The 16,732-nt window shown below is 40.0% G+C and overlaps 1 protein-coding gene across 1 annotated transcript in view; it reads left to right on the plus strand.

Moving 5' to 3' along the window:
* LOC105931190 (cadherin-18) overlaps positions 1–16,732 on the plus strand; it is a 238,375-nt gene that overhangs the window by 80,295 nt on the left and 141,348 nt on the right. Inside the window, exons 3-4 of the mRNA XM_021320146.2 lie at positions 5–299; positions 12,675–12,794. Coding sequence (XP_021175821.2) covers positions 5–299; positions 12,675–12,794 — 415 coding nt within the window. The remainder of the gene's footprint in view (positions 1–4; positions 300–12,674; positions 12,795–16,732) is intronic.

Genomic DNA, 16,732 nt, shown 5'->3' on the forward strand with positions numbered 1-16,732 from the left:
CCAGCTTCACTCAAACTCAGACAAAGGCGACGGATCCGTCAGGTACATTCTGAGCGGCGAGGGAGCCGGGTCTATATTCATCATCGACGAGGTGACGGGTGACATCCACGCCACCAAGAGCCTGGATCGGGAGAGGAAAGCACATTACGTCCTGCATGCACAAGCCTTGGACCGCAACACGCAGGAGGCCCTGGAACCCATGTCGGAGTTCATAATCAAAGTCCAAGACATCAACGACAACGCACCTCAGTTTCCAGATGGACCCTTTGTAGCTACGGTGCCCGAGATGTCTGAAGTGGGTGAGTAGTGCGGCTCAATAACCCGGGCCTCGAAATGATCGTCTTCTGCTGCCAACTGCCATAAAGTCGGAGGCAGAATGAAAAAGAGGGTCGGAGCTGAGCTTGAGTGGTTTATTTGTTGCTTTTTAATGTAACGCTCACGCCATCATTACATTTGTGCGTTGCAGTAAAAAGGGGAAATATCAAGGGAGGACCTTTGCCTTCACCCCTGTGTATAATTTAAAACTACTCAGAGCAAAATGCCCTGGCAGATGGTATTAATATGACAAAAGTGCAGTCAAACATTTACCCTGTGCTGCATTTTGGTTTGACAGTCATCTTCAGCGTGTTTGATCCTCTCTAAGCCAGAGTCCTCTTTTTCATCTTTTTTTTTTTTCCCTCCCTCCCTCTCGCTGCTCCTCTGCTTCCCCTCTCGGGTGGGCAGGTCTTTGTGAGCACTCAATAGTGCCTTTGCCATCAACAGTGTGGAGTACCCCCACATTACGGGGGAATGTAAAGCCTCCGCCCTCCCAAGCGTCATGTGGCAAAACATCCATGTTTCATTTCTTTTCTTTTTTTTTTTTCACTGGTTCTTTTTTTAGCCTGGGTGAACAAAAGACGCTCTTTTTTTTTTTCTTTTTTCCTCTCAGTCCAGTGGATTCTGCCTCACGGCGCCACGGCTTTAAAGTATGACGCTCTAATACTTTAAAATGATATGTTGCTTGGCCCGAACTGCAGCCAAACTGCTGTCAGAGTGATTTTACTTCACAAAAAAAAAAAAAAAGCAGGTTTGTGGAGCTGACAGTGAGGTGGAAGCATCCCGTTTATTTCGGTCCCGTATAAAATCACCCACAGAAAACATATCAAGCAGAGAACGAATGGCTTCCTCTGGGTTGGGGAAGATGTGAGGAGCTGATTAAACATGCAGCCTTCGACAGGTCTGTTGGAGCCCTCTTTATATACGGTCAATATCTCTATGGTTGCTCTCATGAATATTCATGAGCGGGCCAGGCCTCTGCTTCTCCCTGTGTAGGTTTCTGACTCAGGTATGTCAAATTAATGTTTAATAATCACAGCTGATAAATATTTAGCTGTTGGTTTAGGGTCAATGTGTTGGGTCCTACCGAGGGAGAAAATCATACATTTTTAACAAACAGGGAAGAAGTTTAATTTATTTTATTTTTTTATCTTTTATCCAGCTCCAACAGAATAGTGACTTACAAAAGTATTCATACCCCTTCAACTTTATCAACTTTTATCATCTGCATCCACAATCATCGATGTACAGCTCTGTAAAATTAAATAAAAAGAAAATAATAAAAATAATGATTTTCTTTGTTTTTGCCCTTTGGTCAAACGTTGGTTAATCAAACACGTTTTAATAGCAGATAACAAGAGTTGGCACATTCTCACACACACCTTTTATTTCAGAATGAAGTTTACTTTTTTAGAAACCAAGTTTAATTTCAATAGCAACACCAAGGTTTGATTTTCAGACGTCTTGAATTGACAATGGCTTAAATAAAACTGGTTTAAAAACATAAATTACGTCCTCAGAAATAAAACATCATGCCCTGATCTAAAGAAACTCAAGGACAGATGAGGAACACTGTCATGGACATACGTCAGTCTGGAAAGGCCATTTAAAAGGCTTTTGGTGTCATGTGTAATACAGTGACAGACATTTTTTTTCCCAAATGGAAAAGAAAAAAAGAAACACGGAACAGTAGGGAACCTTCCCGGGAGTGGCGAGTCTACCAGAAATACCCAGAGGGCACAGTGCCAACTCATCCAGAAGGCCAGAGAAGAACCCCAAACAACATCTAAAGTACTGTGGGCTCCAGTTGCCTCAGTTAAGGTCGGTATTCATTAGAGATTTAGAGAAATGGCTTCCAAGTCCTAAGAAGAAAAGCACTGCTGAACAAACGTAACTAAAGGTCCCGCCTTGCATGTCCAAAATTGTTCTGTGGACCGATGAGACAAAAGTGGGACTTTTTTGGAGGAGGTGTGTCTCATTACATCCGGTGTAAAAACTAGCATCATATGTCCACTAAAACAAGGTCATGGCGGTTTGATGATCTGGGGCTGCTTTGACGCCTCAGGATGACTTGCAGTAAATGATGGAGCCGTGAATTCTGCACTTAACTCTTTCAGACCATGATGCAAAGCACCAACTCTTAATGGCTATGAAAACCTAGATTTGGAACGGCCCAATTACAGTTCATTCTACAAATCTGATTGTGGCATGACCTAGAACAGGCTGGAAAACCCTCAAGTGGGGCTGAAATAAAACAGTTCTGCAAAGACGAGAGGGCCAAAGATTCTCCACTTGCAAATGAAAACTCATTTCCAGTCACTGCAAACATTTTGGTGTCATTTGTTGCTGTATGTATGAAACAATCAGTTTTAAGGTTTAGAGGACAATTACTCTTTCACATGGGAACAGGTTAGTTTGGCTGCACTGTTTTATCTTAATAAATAAAATTGTCATTTGGAAACTGCATTTTATGTTCACTCAGGCTATCTTTGTCCGACGCTAAAATTTGATGATCTGATGAAAACATGTTTCCCTGTGTACCCAAATTTATGTTGGTTTATCACATACAAGCTTAGTTTGTAGTTATAAGTATAAAAACATGTGAATACAATCAACAGGGAATCGATACTCCACCAAGGCACTGTTTACTTCTGTAAACTAAACTCTCAGTTTGCATTCCCTGTTAAGTCATTTTAAAGTTTAAAGTGATAAAATGAATCACCACCCAAAGAAATAAATCAACCTCTGTGGTTGGTAAAACAATTGGCCTTTTTACCCACTCCTATTTAGCTTTTCTTCACGTCAATTGATGTAATTTGGCTTCATCTGGCCGTCTTCGGCGTCAAATCGGCTGTAACAATCAGCTGTCCTCACACTCCAGAGCACTAATCCCCCACACCACATTCGTCAATACTGAATCTCCTGTAGTGTAGGCATGGGCAGGCTAGGACTGTGGCAGCTAATTGTTTGTGATGTTCCTTTTCCCCTGTCTCAATTGATTAGCCGGGTACATGCCAGGTAGTTTAGCTGTATGATCCTTCCTAAATTCATCTGGGCAACAGAGTTCTAATGAGAGCTGGCTTAAAGGGAATCAGGCTTGCTGGTGTCCAAGCACAGTGGTGGTTGTTATCCAGCAGTGGTTTAATGATGCATCCGGCTAATGAGACAAGACCATGAACGGCGGTGGGATCATGGGCTCAAGTGAGAATATTATTTTTTAAAAAACAGTCAACACAGTTTCATAAATGTCTGTCAAAATATTTAAATATGTGTTGGGGTTAAGCCTTGGCATGAAATCAAAATTCCAAAATAAGACCCTGAGCATGGCTAAAGCTGTGCTTGGCTAAAAACCTGAAATCTTCTTCCAACCAATTGTATTTCCTTTTTTCTTGACACTTTTTTTTTCTTTCAGCCAATAACTTCTTCATCTTACTTATGAAGTTTAATGGAAACCAAGTCATGACATAGTGAAGTAAATAATATAGCTCCATTAGCCCCTAATTTCATAATTGCCATTTCTTCCATTCCACCATCCAGCTCATAAACATCATTTCACACCATTGCATGAACACCGTTGTGTTCAGTAGGTGTGTGGAAGCCGGGAAACACCTAAAACATTCAGGCCATTGGGTTTTGAGAACCAGGGTTAAAGACCCATGTTTTAGCTTATAACTAGAGAAGCACCATTGCAGTTTTTTTCCAATCTAATCTGATACGATACCTGAGCTGAGCGTATCGGCAGATTCCCAATGCCGATCTGATACTACAGTTGAATGAATAAGCCGTGTATCTTGCCATTTCAGTGAAGTTATCAGGCTTCGGATCTGCATGTTCTTTGGCATGGTGCTTTTGGAGGTGCTTATTTAAGTTTATATTGTTGAATTTACCAACCTTATCACCCCCCTCGCAACTTTCACATTGCAGAAATTGTATGCTGCAGTCGGACTTGTTAGTTTACCAAGTTTGAAGTTTGAAATGTTTCCAAATAGCAGACCTGGCTCGGTCCAGCTCTTGCTCCATGTTGCTCTGTGTTTGCTCCTCGTTAGCTGCTGTACGTGCGCTGCGTAACCAGCGTTGCAAATATAGAATAGAAGTTACTTTGATCGCCGTAACTGTATTACTGTACATGATATTAATTAAAAAAAAAATTACTGGATTAGAATGCTGGATCGGCATCAATCATCCGATATCCGATCCTGGTAACTAGTTAAAACTAGAGCCGATATCCGATCCCGGGTATCAAATCAGTGCATCTCTAATTATGTCCCATGATCAGCTCTAGGGGACCTGCTTGACTGGTTGACTTTTTTATGATAGTAATGTAACCACGTTATATTATAGTTCTCTATAAGTAGAAATCAATTCAGTTTAGATTTTACTTTTTTGATTAAAGCTTTTTTCATTCAGGAACCCATTTTTGGTGGTCTTAATAGTGTATTGATTTATTTTTTATTTTTAAAATATATCATGATAAGAATTACAGATTTTTTTTATCATAACAAAACATTCATATATATTATAGGTATAAACACTATAAAGCTGGGACACATGTAATCCAGATTCCTTAAAAACTGTGATCTGTGCAGGATTGCTCGTGTAAAGGCCCAAGAAAAGAAATGCAACTGTTCTTTTTTTACAAAAGGAACAATAATATGTCATAAAATGTGCGTTACAGGTTTCAAAACAAAAAACCATTGAAGGAATACTGTTTACAACAATATTCATTGTACAATCAATGTGCGGTGGAAGTGATTTTGAGTAAAATTACTTACAAAATCATGTTAAATGACAAATTATCATTATTATGAATTGTAGAGTGTAGAAATGTAGAGATAATGTAAATAGTTATCTCTTACTCCAGATGGAAGTTGCTGAAGATCTTAGTGACTACAAGTAAGATATTAACTACTTTCAAACCCTCCACTCCTCCCTGCCACCAAAAATCCTTAAAATGTTTAGTAACACAGTGACAAGGTCAGAAGTAAGTGACAAGATTTAGAAGTGTTCCCATGCTGTTACTCATGATAAAATCAGTACAAAACCAGTACTTGTCTAAAGATGTATTTTTTTCCGTTTAGATTTCACAACCGATGGCGGATCTTTCCAAAAGAAACAGGTGTTTCCTTTTTTTTTTAAAGACATGTTTTATCTCATCAAAATGACACCCAATTTCGGACCCATAACGTCTCAAATAACATCCTTCCGGGAGTTCATGTCGGTGCAGCGTGTTTTTTTTTCTTTCTCCCACAGTGATGTAAAAGTTGAAGCTTAACGCCTTGATTCAGGTTGTGGGAGGACGATAAGAACCTACAATCCATTTACAGAGACCAGCGTTGATCTTTTAAAAGGGCATTATGTATCATGGTGCCATCACTGAGTCTAGTGAGTACTGAAGAAGTGGATGAATTGATGTTTGTAAGTAGGTGTAATAAGCGGATGTGAGGTCACAAAGAATGGAACAATCTGTATGTGCTGAGGTAGATACCTTTTTTTCCCCCCAATGACTGGAGATGCTGGAATATAAAATAATAAAAAAAACATTAACAAAATTCAAATGTGTTTATTTTTAACTGTATCCAGTGTTCCCAAGTAGAGATGTTATAATGTTATAATTTCCTGTAAAAAAAACCCAGTTTCATTCATTTAGAAACCAAATTTAAGGTAATACTGGATCATTTAAAATGTTGGAACAAAAACTGGTTAAAAATATTATTGAATTTTGTGCAGTTTTCAGCTGAACCACAGGAGATTTACAACTTTCGGACAGTAAAAACTGCTATTGACCTTAGTCTTTATGTTTGTATCGCGAAATTCACACAAATTGATTTTATGTGAGTTAAAATGTCACAAATGGCCACATTTTTAGAAACATCAAGTCCTGGGACATGTGTGACTTATCCAACATATTGACTTTACGTTGAGTAAGCGCTGATCTAAGGACCACATTCATTACATGGCTATCTAGTTAATGTAAGAAGTTTACATTCACTAAAATTATTATACCTTTATACGTTTTTGGAAAGTCCAGATGATGAGCTAATTGCTGTTTTAAAATTCTGATTAGCAACATTTGAGTAACTTGGATGCACAGACTCAGACACAGAGCTTTCTTGCATGACGTTGTGGGGAATCCAACCGATATCGGAAAAGGATTCTGGACGGCCACAAGCCCGGCTCGTTCTTGGGTACAATTTCCAGATGCAGGGTTACATGGAGGTTCCACGTCAATCTGTCTAAACGATTCCACTCAATTATAAACTCATCCTACCGCGCAGGAAGGAGATGGGTTCGAAGTCGGAGAGATGAATGTGTTTTGGTGTGAAATGTGCAACTCGTCCAGTCACAGTAGCATGCAATACATTCTGCACGCTTCATCCCAACACGTGTGCACAAAATACAAGCATTAGAAACGTCAGGATTCAGCTTGACGTGTCGTGAAATAATCTCTGTTTTGTGATGTTTTGACCCTGATAAAACATGTTGTGTAGACGCGCCGACGCAGATGTCTGAATAAAACGCAGTGTGACAACAGCTCTGCCTCTGAAAACGCAGTAAAACGCAGCCATTAATAGCAAATTCAACAACATAGGACGCATTTGTAGAAACGCATTTGGAGAAATGTTGAGTTTCCTTAAACCTGAAAGCATTTTTAAAAAAAACCTGCAAACTAGAGGAGCCGCGGTTTTCACTTCCAGCTATTCTGAGCTCCGAAGTAGAGGGTAAACAACGGCCTCATCACAATGAGTCAGTGATAATGATGTTGAATAATGTTCGGAAAATTCCCAAATGTGGGTCTGTTTAATTTGCTGCCACTGAAAATAAACCCAATAAATACTACATCCGTTTTAATCCCAGAAACACGGCTTTTCTTCTTCAGACTGAGTGTGCTTCTCTTGACAAGAACAACAACAAACAGTTTTTTTTTTTTTTACCTAGAGGCTGTAGAAGGAGGTTTAATAAGGGGGGGGCGGGGGGGGGGGTGAACTGTGTTTGATTATGTTGCATAAATATTTCCCTCATTCCTGATCGGTTACCAGCAATGATTTTTGTCGTCATCTTTAAGTAATAGTTTGTAAAAACAGGTACAAGAACATTAGTTTAATGACTGCAAACCTTTTATTTTATTATCATACCATCATTTTTATAGCTCTAAATATATAGCACATATAGCTGATTGCACTTTGCCGTTTAAGTGGGAATGCATACTGAATGTATCATCAATATAAACATAAGCAACCTGAACAGCTACTGCTTATTAAAGATTAATACCTTTCAATAACTATTAAAGCTTTCTTTGAGAAAATTGTATAATTCAGTACTAATTACATTTCTCAAGCAATAAAGGACTTTATATCCACTAGAATCACAACTGTGAGTTTGCTACTGTTAACCAGCATGCCGTGCACTGTAAATGATTTATGGTGACTGACGATCTGCTCCGCCGGGTAACTACAAACAAAATAACATCTGGTAGGGCGCAGCGGAGTTTCGCCGTGTAATTTCCAAAAGGAGCAGAGCAGAGCAAGGCAAGAGTCCAGATCGGCGTGAGAAGCATCACGCGGCTTACATGTCTAGCCGTACCGCAGCGCTCCCAGACATAAATACACCAGTGCATCAAGTAAGCCAGTCGTGCAATTACAGCGCACTCATCATGCGATTATAAGGGGTCAATGAAGCCTGTAATGCCATGTGAGCAGCATTTGGAGTGTAAAATTGAACCTCAATAGCTTTTACAATGAGTCGCTAAATAAAAGGTCAGCATTGGTTCAGGGTTTTTTAATTACTTCTCTTTGTTTTATGGCTCCTTTTTTTAATTCATAAAAGATAATTGCATTCATAATATTTTCTAATTAAAATTTGGCTTTTACAAACATTTTCAGCAACTTGCATGCGACGGAAGTCACGCAGAGTACCGCAGGATTTTTGAATGTTCCCATTACTGCCTCGCCTATGGATGAGTTATCTGACTATAAGAGCTGGAAAGGTTTAAAAACATAGGTTATGTGCCTGGATCTCTTAACAACTTTGAGCTTTTTTATTTAAACCACTCTTTTTCAGGGTGGAAGGATTAATGAAACACAGTCCTCAATGATTTTTAAAAACAAGAACTGGGAGCACAAGTGTGATCAAAGTTGTTCATGCCAGGTTAAATATATGCATAAACTCTCACTAAAATTTAGTGAAATGTACCTTTGCAAGAAACCAGAGCAAATTCAGAGTGCCATGGTGGAAAGTAAGGCTGGGTGATAAATCGATTAATTTAAATTTACAATTTACTAAGATTACCTTTTTGGAAAATCTGGATTTTATCTTGCCAATGGACTCTTTGGGCTTTAATGAAGAGAACAGCATGCAATGCCGAATGTGTGTTTAGGCAAAGATGTTAAAATATTGTAGAGGGAATTAGTTTTACCATAAGACGAGCCACTTTCATTAAGTCATTTACTTATTATTTTAAGTTCACTTGAAATTCCACAAGTGAAGTGAAGCTCATTGTGTAAAACCACTAAGAGCAAACATTTTGTTATATTTTCATTGTTTACAATGGCAGAGGCTTCCATCTTGTTTTTACAGGCATGCCTCACAAGGTTGAATTATTTGTACTTTGAATTTTAAAATAATGTATTTCTGTGAAACAAAAAGGAGAGAGAAAAATTGATTAATTGAATTTGGGATAATAAAATCAGAGATTTTATTTCTTAAGCCAGCCCTAGTAGAAATCTATCCCCGTACTGCAAAAAGGGAACTAAAATAAGTAATATTTTCATGAAATTAGTGTATTTATCCTTGATTTGAGCAGCTAAATAAGATTAACTGCCAATGGAATTAGTATTTTTATCCCTAATATAAGATTATTAGATATTTGTACTTGAAATTAAATGATGGAGATGAGTTGTTTCTATTTTAAGTGGAAAAATCTTACTCCACTGGCAAGATCAGCTTATTTATCTGCTCAAAGCAAGGACAAATACACTAATTTCAAGAAGATTTTATTCACTTTTAGTTCCCTTCTTGCAGTGCGGAAAAGCCCCTGGCTTGAAAGGAGTGCTTTTTGGATGGGGCCTGAATTATAGGTGGAGTTTTTGTGGCGTGAGGGTCCCATCCGTTTCTCACTGGTCGAATATTCCCAGCATTCGGTTTCACTTGTAAACTGTGTTTTTGCTTCTAAGCACAATATTTGAAGCCCCCCATTCATGCTTAATAATATTTAGTGAGTTTAAGATGAAATACAGTAATACAACCTGCCAAGAATGTAGAAAAAAAAAACTGATCGGATCTTTGCATTCAGATGTCTGTGGAGGCTGTGGTGTGTTTCGCTCTTGTCAACGTCATTTTCCAGGGATTTAAACAGGTAAACATACAATATGTCACACTGTTCGTGTCCCGAGATATAAATGAAAGCAATTTTCATTCGGCAGAGTTGTGCATTATTAACATATTTGAGGTTTTAATCAAGCAGACACGCTGTATCTGCTGCTGCTTTGTTTGGTTACTGATCCTCGAGGAGACCTCATGCAGGCTTTAAGTACTAAAAATGATTACATTATTATACACTTCACCTATGTTTTAAGTGTATTTTTTTTCCAGTTGCTTATATAACCACTGTGGAATCATTTATTGTCTGATAAATGAACAGGTATTTTGATTCAGGTTCAAAGTCACTTCTCTTTTTCTGCTTGCTCCCAACGAGAGTAATCACAGAAGTCAATATTAGGGAAATTATTTTAAAGATCGTTACATTTACAAGTTTTCATGAGGGTTGGACGGACTCCATTCTGGTTGTAAAGTGTAGTCAATGTAGCAAAATCCCTGTAGCAAAAGTTTGTTTTTGTTTTTTATTGCTTAATATCACATTTTTTATTATTATTATTGGACTGGGACAACTTTGCTCTTTCCCATGCTCCCTCAGAGGTCGGGTTTAGAGACAGTAAGCCTTTCTAGTAACACATTTCCACAAAATCTGACTTTTACAGCGTGATCAGCTGTTAAGCTGGGCAGCCCTACGTCACTGTTAAAGCAGCAGGACCCTGTCAGCAGCAGCAGATACACCCTACGTAAGCAGCCTGTTTTTGGACGTCAGAGTTGAAATACACAACAGAGCAGGACAGGTTAAAATCAAAGGTCCCGGGGGGGGGGGGGGGGGGGGGGTCTATAGCAGGACTTTGATTCTATCTGGATACTTGATGTCTCTTCCTGGCTGAGTTGAGTTTGAACTGGTTGACCTCTTGGCGCAGCCTTTTCTTTCAAAGTTACCTCGTTTCTAACAGGGGAACCGTAAGGTCAGCTTTGGCGCCTAATGTTATCCAGTTTCATCCTATCCGAAATCTATGCTTGTCTGTGTTCAGGTGTATTATCCCGTTGGGAAAATAAGTTGTGTGTTAGCCATCTAGCTGCTGGTCTGAGGGGAAATTCAAAAAATCGGAGGCTGTCGTCCATTTTTAATAAGCTACCCACTTTGTGATTGTCGTGAAAACAATCCCACAGCATGATGGTGCCACCACCATGCTTGGCCCTTTGTTGAGTGTTGTTTAATTTAAAATTGACTTTCTCAGACATACTTCTTTCCGTGGTGGCCAAACAGCTCAATCCGTTTCATCTGGCCATAAAGCATTTCTCTAGAACAGGGGTTCCCAAAGTGTGGGTCGGGACCCCATGGGACCCCATGTGGGGGTCACAAGAGGAGATGTCAGACAATATCCTAGTGTTGTCTGACATCTTTGCTGCAATCCTAGAGGGATTGCAGCAAAGCCATGTACAATGCAGATGACTCTTCCTGTGGCTCTACGGTTCCCCAGGAGTGAATGCTGCTTGTCGGGACTTTGATGCAATCAACTGGTTTCCTTATATAGGAAATTTTTGACCAATCTGTATAATCTGACCCAATCTGTATAATATGATTGAACTTGATTTTGTAAAGTGCCTTGAGATGACATGTTTCATGATTTGGCGCTATATAAATAAAATTGAATTGAATTGTTCGTATAGCAAATATATGCCTTTCATTGTGGAGAATTATCTGTTTTTTTCCTTGAATATTTACCACTTTCCCACATCAGAGAACATCAGAGTTTTTTTCTCGCAAATGTGACCAATGATTTATTTTATTTTATTTAATCTTCGATGTCCATAATACGATTTTGTTTTTTCTGTGTGGAAATTCTGATAATAAAGTCAGAACATTAGGTGTACAAGAATGAATAACATTGCAAAAATAAAGTCAAAATATAATTAGAATAAAGTCACTCAATCGTTTAAAAGTCCTTATACAATAATAATTTGATGCTGATGTGCTAAAAAGATTTATTGTTTTTTTCTTTGCGAAACCAATGCTAGAATATAACTTTACAAGATGCTCAACGTTTGTTTTTTTTAGCACCGGTGGGACGAGTGCGCATTGTTGTAAGAATTCTCCTAAAATTACGCCTCAAAATGGGTTCGCCAGTCTCTGGCTCTGTTATTCCAGGGGTCACAGGCTGAAAACTTTGGGAACCCCTTTTCTAGAAGACATTTCAGTTGTCCATGTGGTCAAGATAGTATGAGCTATAAGAGGTTGACTTTCTTTTCGTGAGGGCATCTTTCTTGATTGGTTACCTCTCACTCCATGTCAATTTCCAACTCTCTTCACAGTGGATGAGAACAGTTTTGAACTTATGGTAGACTTCAGTCATGGTACTTTGTGGTCCGCCCTGAACATCCTAAACAATTTCCTTTCATTTAAGGGTGAAATGTTGGTTCTTTTTACAGAATCATCAGAAAAACTCATGCAATTAATTGAACTGATAATCTTGGAACCTGAGGTTATTCACTGTGGCACCAAAGATTTTCTGTGACTTGCATAAAATATACTCTTCTCTCTGTTCGATTTCGTTGAATTTTGTTCTGAGTATCTGTAGATCCAACAAGTGCTGGCAAATGTATGCGCATATTTGAGCTTAGATGTAAGATTTTGACCTTGTTTGAATTGGAGAAAACGATAAAGAATTCCATTTTTTATGAGGTAAGGAAGTAAAGCACAGTAGCGCGTTTTTTATTTTCCAGTCAGTGTTAAGCAGCGTTAAAATGCTGACTAAGCATGTTTGCTGAGTGGCTCTGTGTTTCTTTACACTAAACAGGGTGGCTTTGTTTAAAGTGTGTGACTAGCATTTAAACCGTTCCTCTCTTTGCAGCCAATGTGATCCATATACAAAATTGTATTTTCTTAATTCTCCTGGGATCTTAAAGTACTAAATGTGGTTGCTGGGGGATTTCAAACCAATGTGCAATCACACACGAGAGTTCCTGCAATACCATTAAAAAAAACCTTTTAGAGAGGAAGCAGGGAAATAATTTTTTTTGCTTCTCTTTTCTTCTATTTTTAGGTACCTCCGTGTTGCAAGTCACGGCGACAGACGCTGACGACCCCACCTACGGAAACAGCGCCAGGATAGTCTACAGCATTTTACAAGGACAGCCGTATTTCTCAGTGGACCCCAAAACAGGTGCCGTATTCCAGCTGGCTGCGGGGAAAAGTGTTGCAGTAAGCAACCTTTTTGCTTAGAAGCTCTGCAACCAGAGCTGCAGCGAGGGGCTAAAGTATTGTTAACGCCTGAAACGCCTTTTAGAAATTGGCGACTACAAACTTGAATGCATTTTTGGGACATATATGATTGACCAGCAAAAGTTTTTGGTTTTTGTTTTGTTTTCCAAAAAAGTGTGGCAATACATTTGTATCCAGCCACTGCTACTCCGATGAACCTAAATAAAGTCCAACAAACAATCAAATAGGCTTTGGTACCTCTGGGGTGGCTGCAGACGTCCAAAGCTCAGGTAGCAGAATATGTCGATAGGGCTAGCAATCGTGCTACAAACCTGGCCTTAGTGGAGGAGTGGAAAGCCACTGCTGAAACAGCGTTTTAAGCACTCCTGTTTGCAGTTTGTGACACACCATGCAGGGGACACTGCAAATGTGTGTAAGCAGGGATGAAGTGAAATGAAAACTGCATGTTCTGGCCACCATCCGTAAAGGCAGACCACCCCTACACGTCACACCTCTACAGAGATGTAGGCATGAACAAGGAAGCTCGCACGTTACTTTGTGTCTTGTCCTGTCATCTTTGTTGTGTGCTAAAATAAAACACGGTTTGTAGATCGTTGTAATGTGGCCCAATGGGGAAAAAGCTGAGGGTATAAATACTTTTTGCACTTTGGTGCGCAAATGGATGAAATGGCTTTTGTCGTTGATCTCTTAAAATGTGTGAAGAATTTGCAGCGCGGCCTCTCGGCTGCGCTGAGCTATTTTAACAGCACAACAGATAATAGCAGCGTCATAAAAGGTAAAGCAGCACAGTGCCGTTATGGTTGAGTCATAGAGCCGCTTTATCGTCGAGCACGCGAACCTCACTTTGTGGACCATAAGCAAGTCCTCTGGGGAATAGGGAGACATTTGTGGAGCTCTCTCCAGAAAGCCATTGTTTCCTGCTCTGCAGTGCTTAGGCCTCTCAAACTAAGTTCATCCTTTGTTTGAGAGGCCCCTGCCATAATCTATTAAATATGAATAAGCCATCCAAGCTACAAAACATATATCTTTTATATGATGTAAAAAGTGTGATTTTTTTTCAGCTCCATAGGTATTTTTATGTCTTTTCTCTCCATACCTTGCATGGTCATTTGTCCTGTCGCTCCTCATGGCTCTAAAGTTTGCATTGCTTTGCCTCTGCTGCTGCTGCTGCAGCTGCTGGTGGTGAAAAGTTGGGGAACGTGAACAGTTCTCTTGTGTGAGTTGATTCATCACCATCTGGGACAAACGGCCGTGTCCTCAGAGACTGTACCGCCCATGTGAAACAGGAAGTTTTGTGCTCAAGGAGCTATACAAATGAACAGCTGTATATTTTGACTTTACCTTGAGGAGAAAAGAGAAAAGGAATTAATGAAACAGTTCCACTCTGGTGTGCTGGCAGATTTTAGAGGAATACATCCAGTATCTTGCTCTTTGGTACTGCAGTATAAGCAGGAATATTTTTGCATGATTCCTACGCAGTTTTTAGTTTATAATCCCATATTTTCCACTTTAACAGACATCGTTCTCAAACCGTTTTAGTCTATGATGTTAATGAAACTTTTTGTCATTAACAGTTTTAAGGGTTTAAATATGGAACCAAATTTCAAAAGATGTATGGATGGATTGGTGGTTGGATAAAAATAACCATGGATGGATGGATTGGTGGATGGATGGATAGATGGATTGGTGGTTGGATAAAAATAACCATGGATGGATGGATTGGTGGTTGGATGGATGGATGGATTGGTGGTTGGATAAAAATAACCATGGATTGATGGATGGACGGATGGATGGATTGGTGGTTGGATGAAAATAACCATGGATGGATGGATGGATGTGTGGTTGGATAAAAATAACCATGGATGGATGGATGGATGGATGGATGTGTGGTTGGATAAAAATAACCATGGATGGATGGATTGATGGTTGAAAATAACTGGATGGATGGATGGATGGATGGATGGATGGATGGATGGATGGATGGATGGATGGATGGATGGATGAATTTGTGGTTGGATAAAAATAACCATGGATGGATGGATGGACGGGTGGATGGATTGGTGGTTGGATGAAAATGACCATGGATGGATGGATGGATGGATGGATTAGTGGTTGGATAAAAATAACCATGGATGGATGGATTGGTGGTTGGATGGATGGATGGATGGATGGATGGATGGATGGACGGATGGATGGATTGGTGGTTGGATGAAAATAACCATGGATGGATGGATGGATGGATGTGTGGTTGGATAAAAATAACCATGGATGGATGGATTGACGGTTGAAAATAACTGGATGGATGGATGGATGGATGGATGGATGGATGGATGGATGTATTTGTGGTTGGATAAAAATAACCATGGATGGATGGATGGACGGGTGGATGGATTGGTGATTGGATGAAAATGACCATGGATGGATGGATGGTTGAAAATATCTGTGGATGGATGGATGGATGGATGGATGGATGGATGGATGGTGGGATGGATGGTGGGATGGATGAATGAAATTAACCATGGATGGATGTGTGGATTGATGGAATAACAGATGGAAATATGTGTGGTTCGATGGCAAAAAGACACGTTGTGAAATGGGATGGATGAAAGAACACACAGTCGGATGGACTTACCACTGGATGGATGAACATTTGACCAGTTGGACAGTTTAAATCAGAATCTGTGCATGTTTTCCTGGACATTGTTGTACCTCCATGCATTTAAATCATGCTTTAAGGATGGAAAAAAAGAATATGGACTGCTTTTCTCTTCTTTTATCTACAAACAGTGTCTTTTTTTGGACAGATCAGATGGTTCACCTTGCCTGAGCTGACTCAGCTTGTCTGAATTATAATTGGGCGTGGGGCACGCAGAGGATAGGGATGTGATTGAAGGCCTTACCCAGCTGCACTCTCCACACAGCACTACTCCACCCACACATATTCATTAATACAAGTAGGCTGCTGTTTTGCCTTTTTTTTTCTTTTTTTTTTTTTTTTTTACTGTTGAACCAACCTCGTGTTCAAAATTAGCACAAGAACCCCTGTTGGTCAGTGGAGGACGCACACATGCGGGGAAGCTGAACTTCCATGTGATCGTTTACAGACTCCGCTCAGGTATTAAAGGCAGTTCTGCTGGCCCGCGGCCCACGTTCCTGCGCCCCGCCGGAAAGATGAAGCAGCTTCTGCAGATGTCTTGCGGGTGAATTAGCTCGCTTGCAACGTCCTCACAGCCTCCTGTACTCGCGGCCCATTATGCCTAAACTGGCAGAGACAACCTTTCATGGGAAAATTCACAAACCAGCCAGTGGGGTTTATACTAGTGCTCACACATTGCCGCCTATTCCCCTCTGAGCTCAGTTGGCACCCTGACATAGCAGCCATTGAAGATTTTTAAGGACAGAAGGTAATCATGGCATTTGGCAGACACATATGGCGCTGAAGAAAGACAGAAAGGATCGCCTCGGACTTGACCCAAGTCCTCAGCAGAGTCAAAGCGACCAGTTTGCGTATTTTTCCCCCACCCGTCGTGGCTGGGTTTGATAACCTCTCAGATCCGACAGAGACGCATAACAGAGGTGTTTTGACTGCTGACAAATGCATGAAATGGCAAACCGGTCACAATGAATATGAAGCTCTTTTCAGTCTGGGAAGACGTTACGAATAGAGCAAAGACGTTGGCCTCAAGCGATCGCGAACCGTTATTATATCTCTGAAAACGCTCTGTAAATGTGCTTTAATATTTCTAATGCCTCGCATCTGCTTAATGAAATTAAAGTCTTCTAACTGAGCTCCTGCAGAGGCTACTATAACAGTGTACCTTGTAATGCATTGTAGATTTATATAAGAATGGATGGATGCAGCAGAATGACTACAGTTTT

The sequence above is a fragment of the Fundulus heteroclitus genome, chromosome 21, assembly GCF_011125445.2.
Source record: "Fundulus heteroclitus isolate FHET01 chromosome 21, MU-UCD_Fhet_4.1, whole genome shotgun sequence".
Classification (NCBI taxonomy): Eukaryota; Metazoa; Chordata; class Actinopteri; order Cyprinodontiformes; family Fundulidae; genus Fundulus; species Fundulus heteroclitus.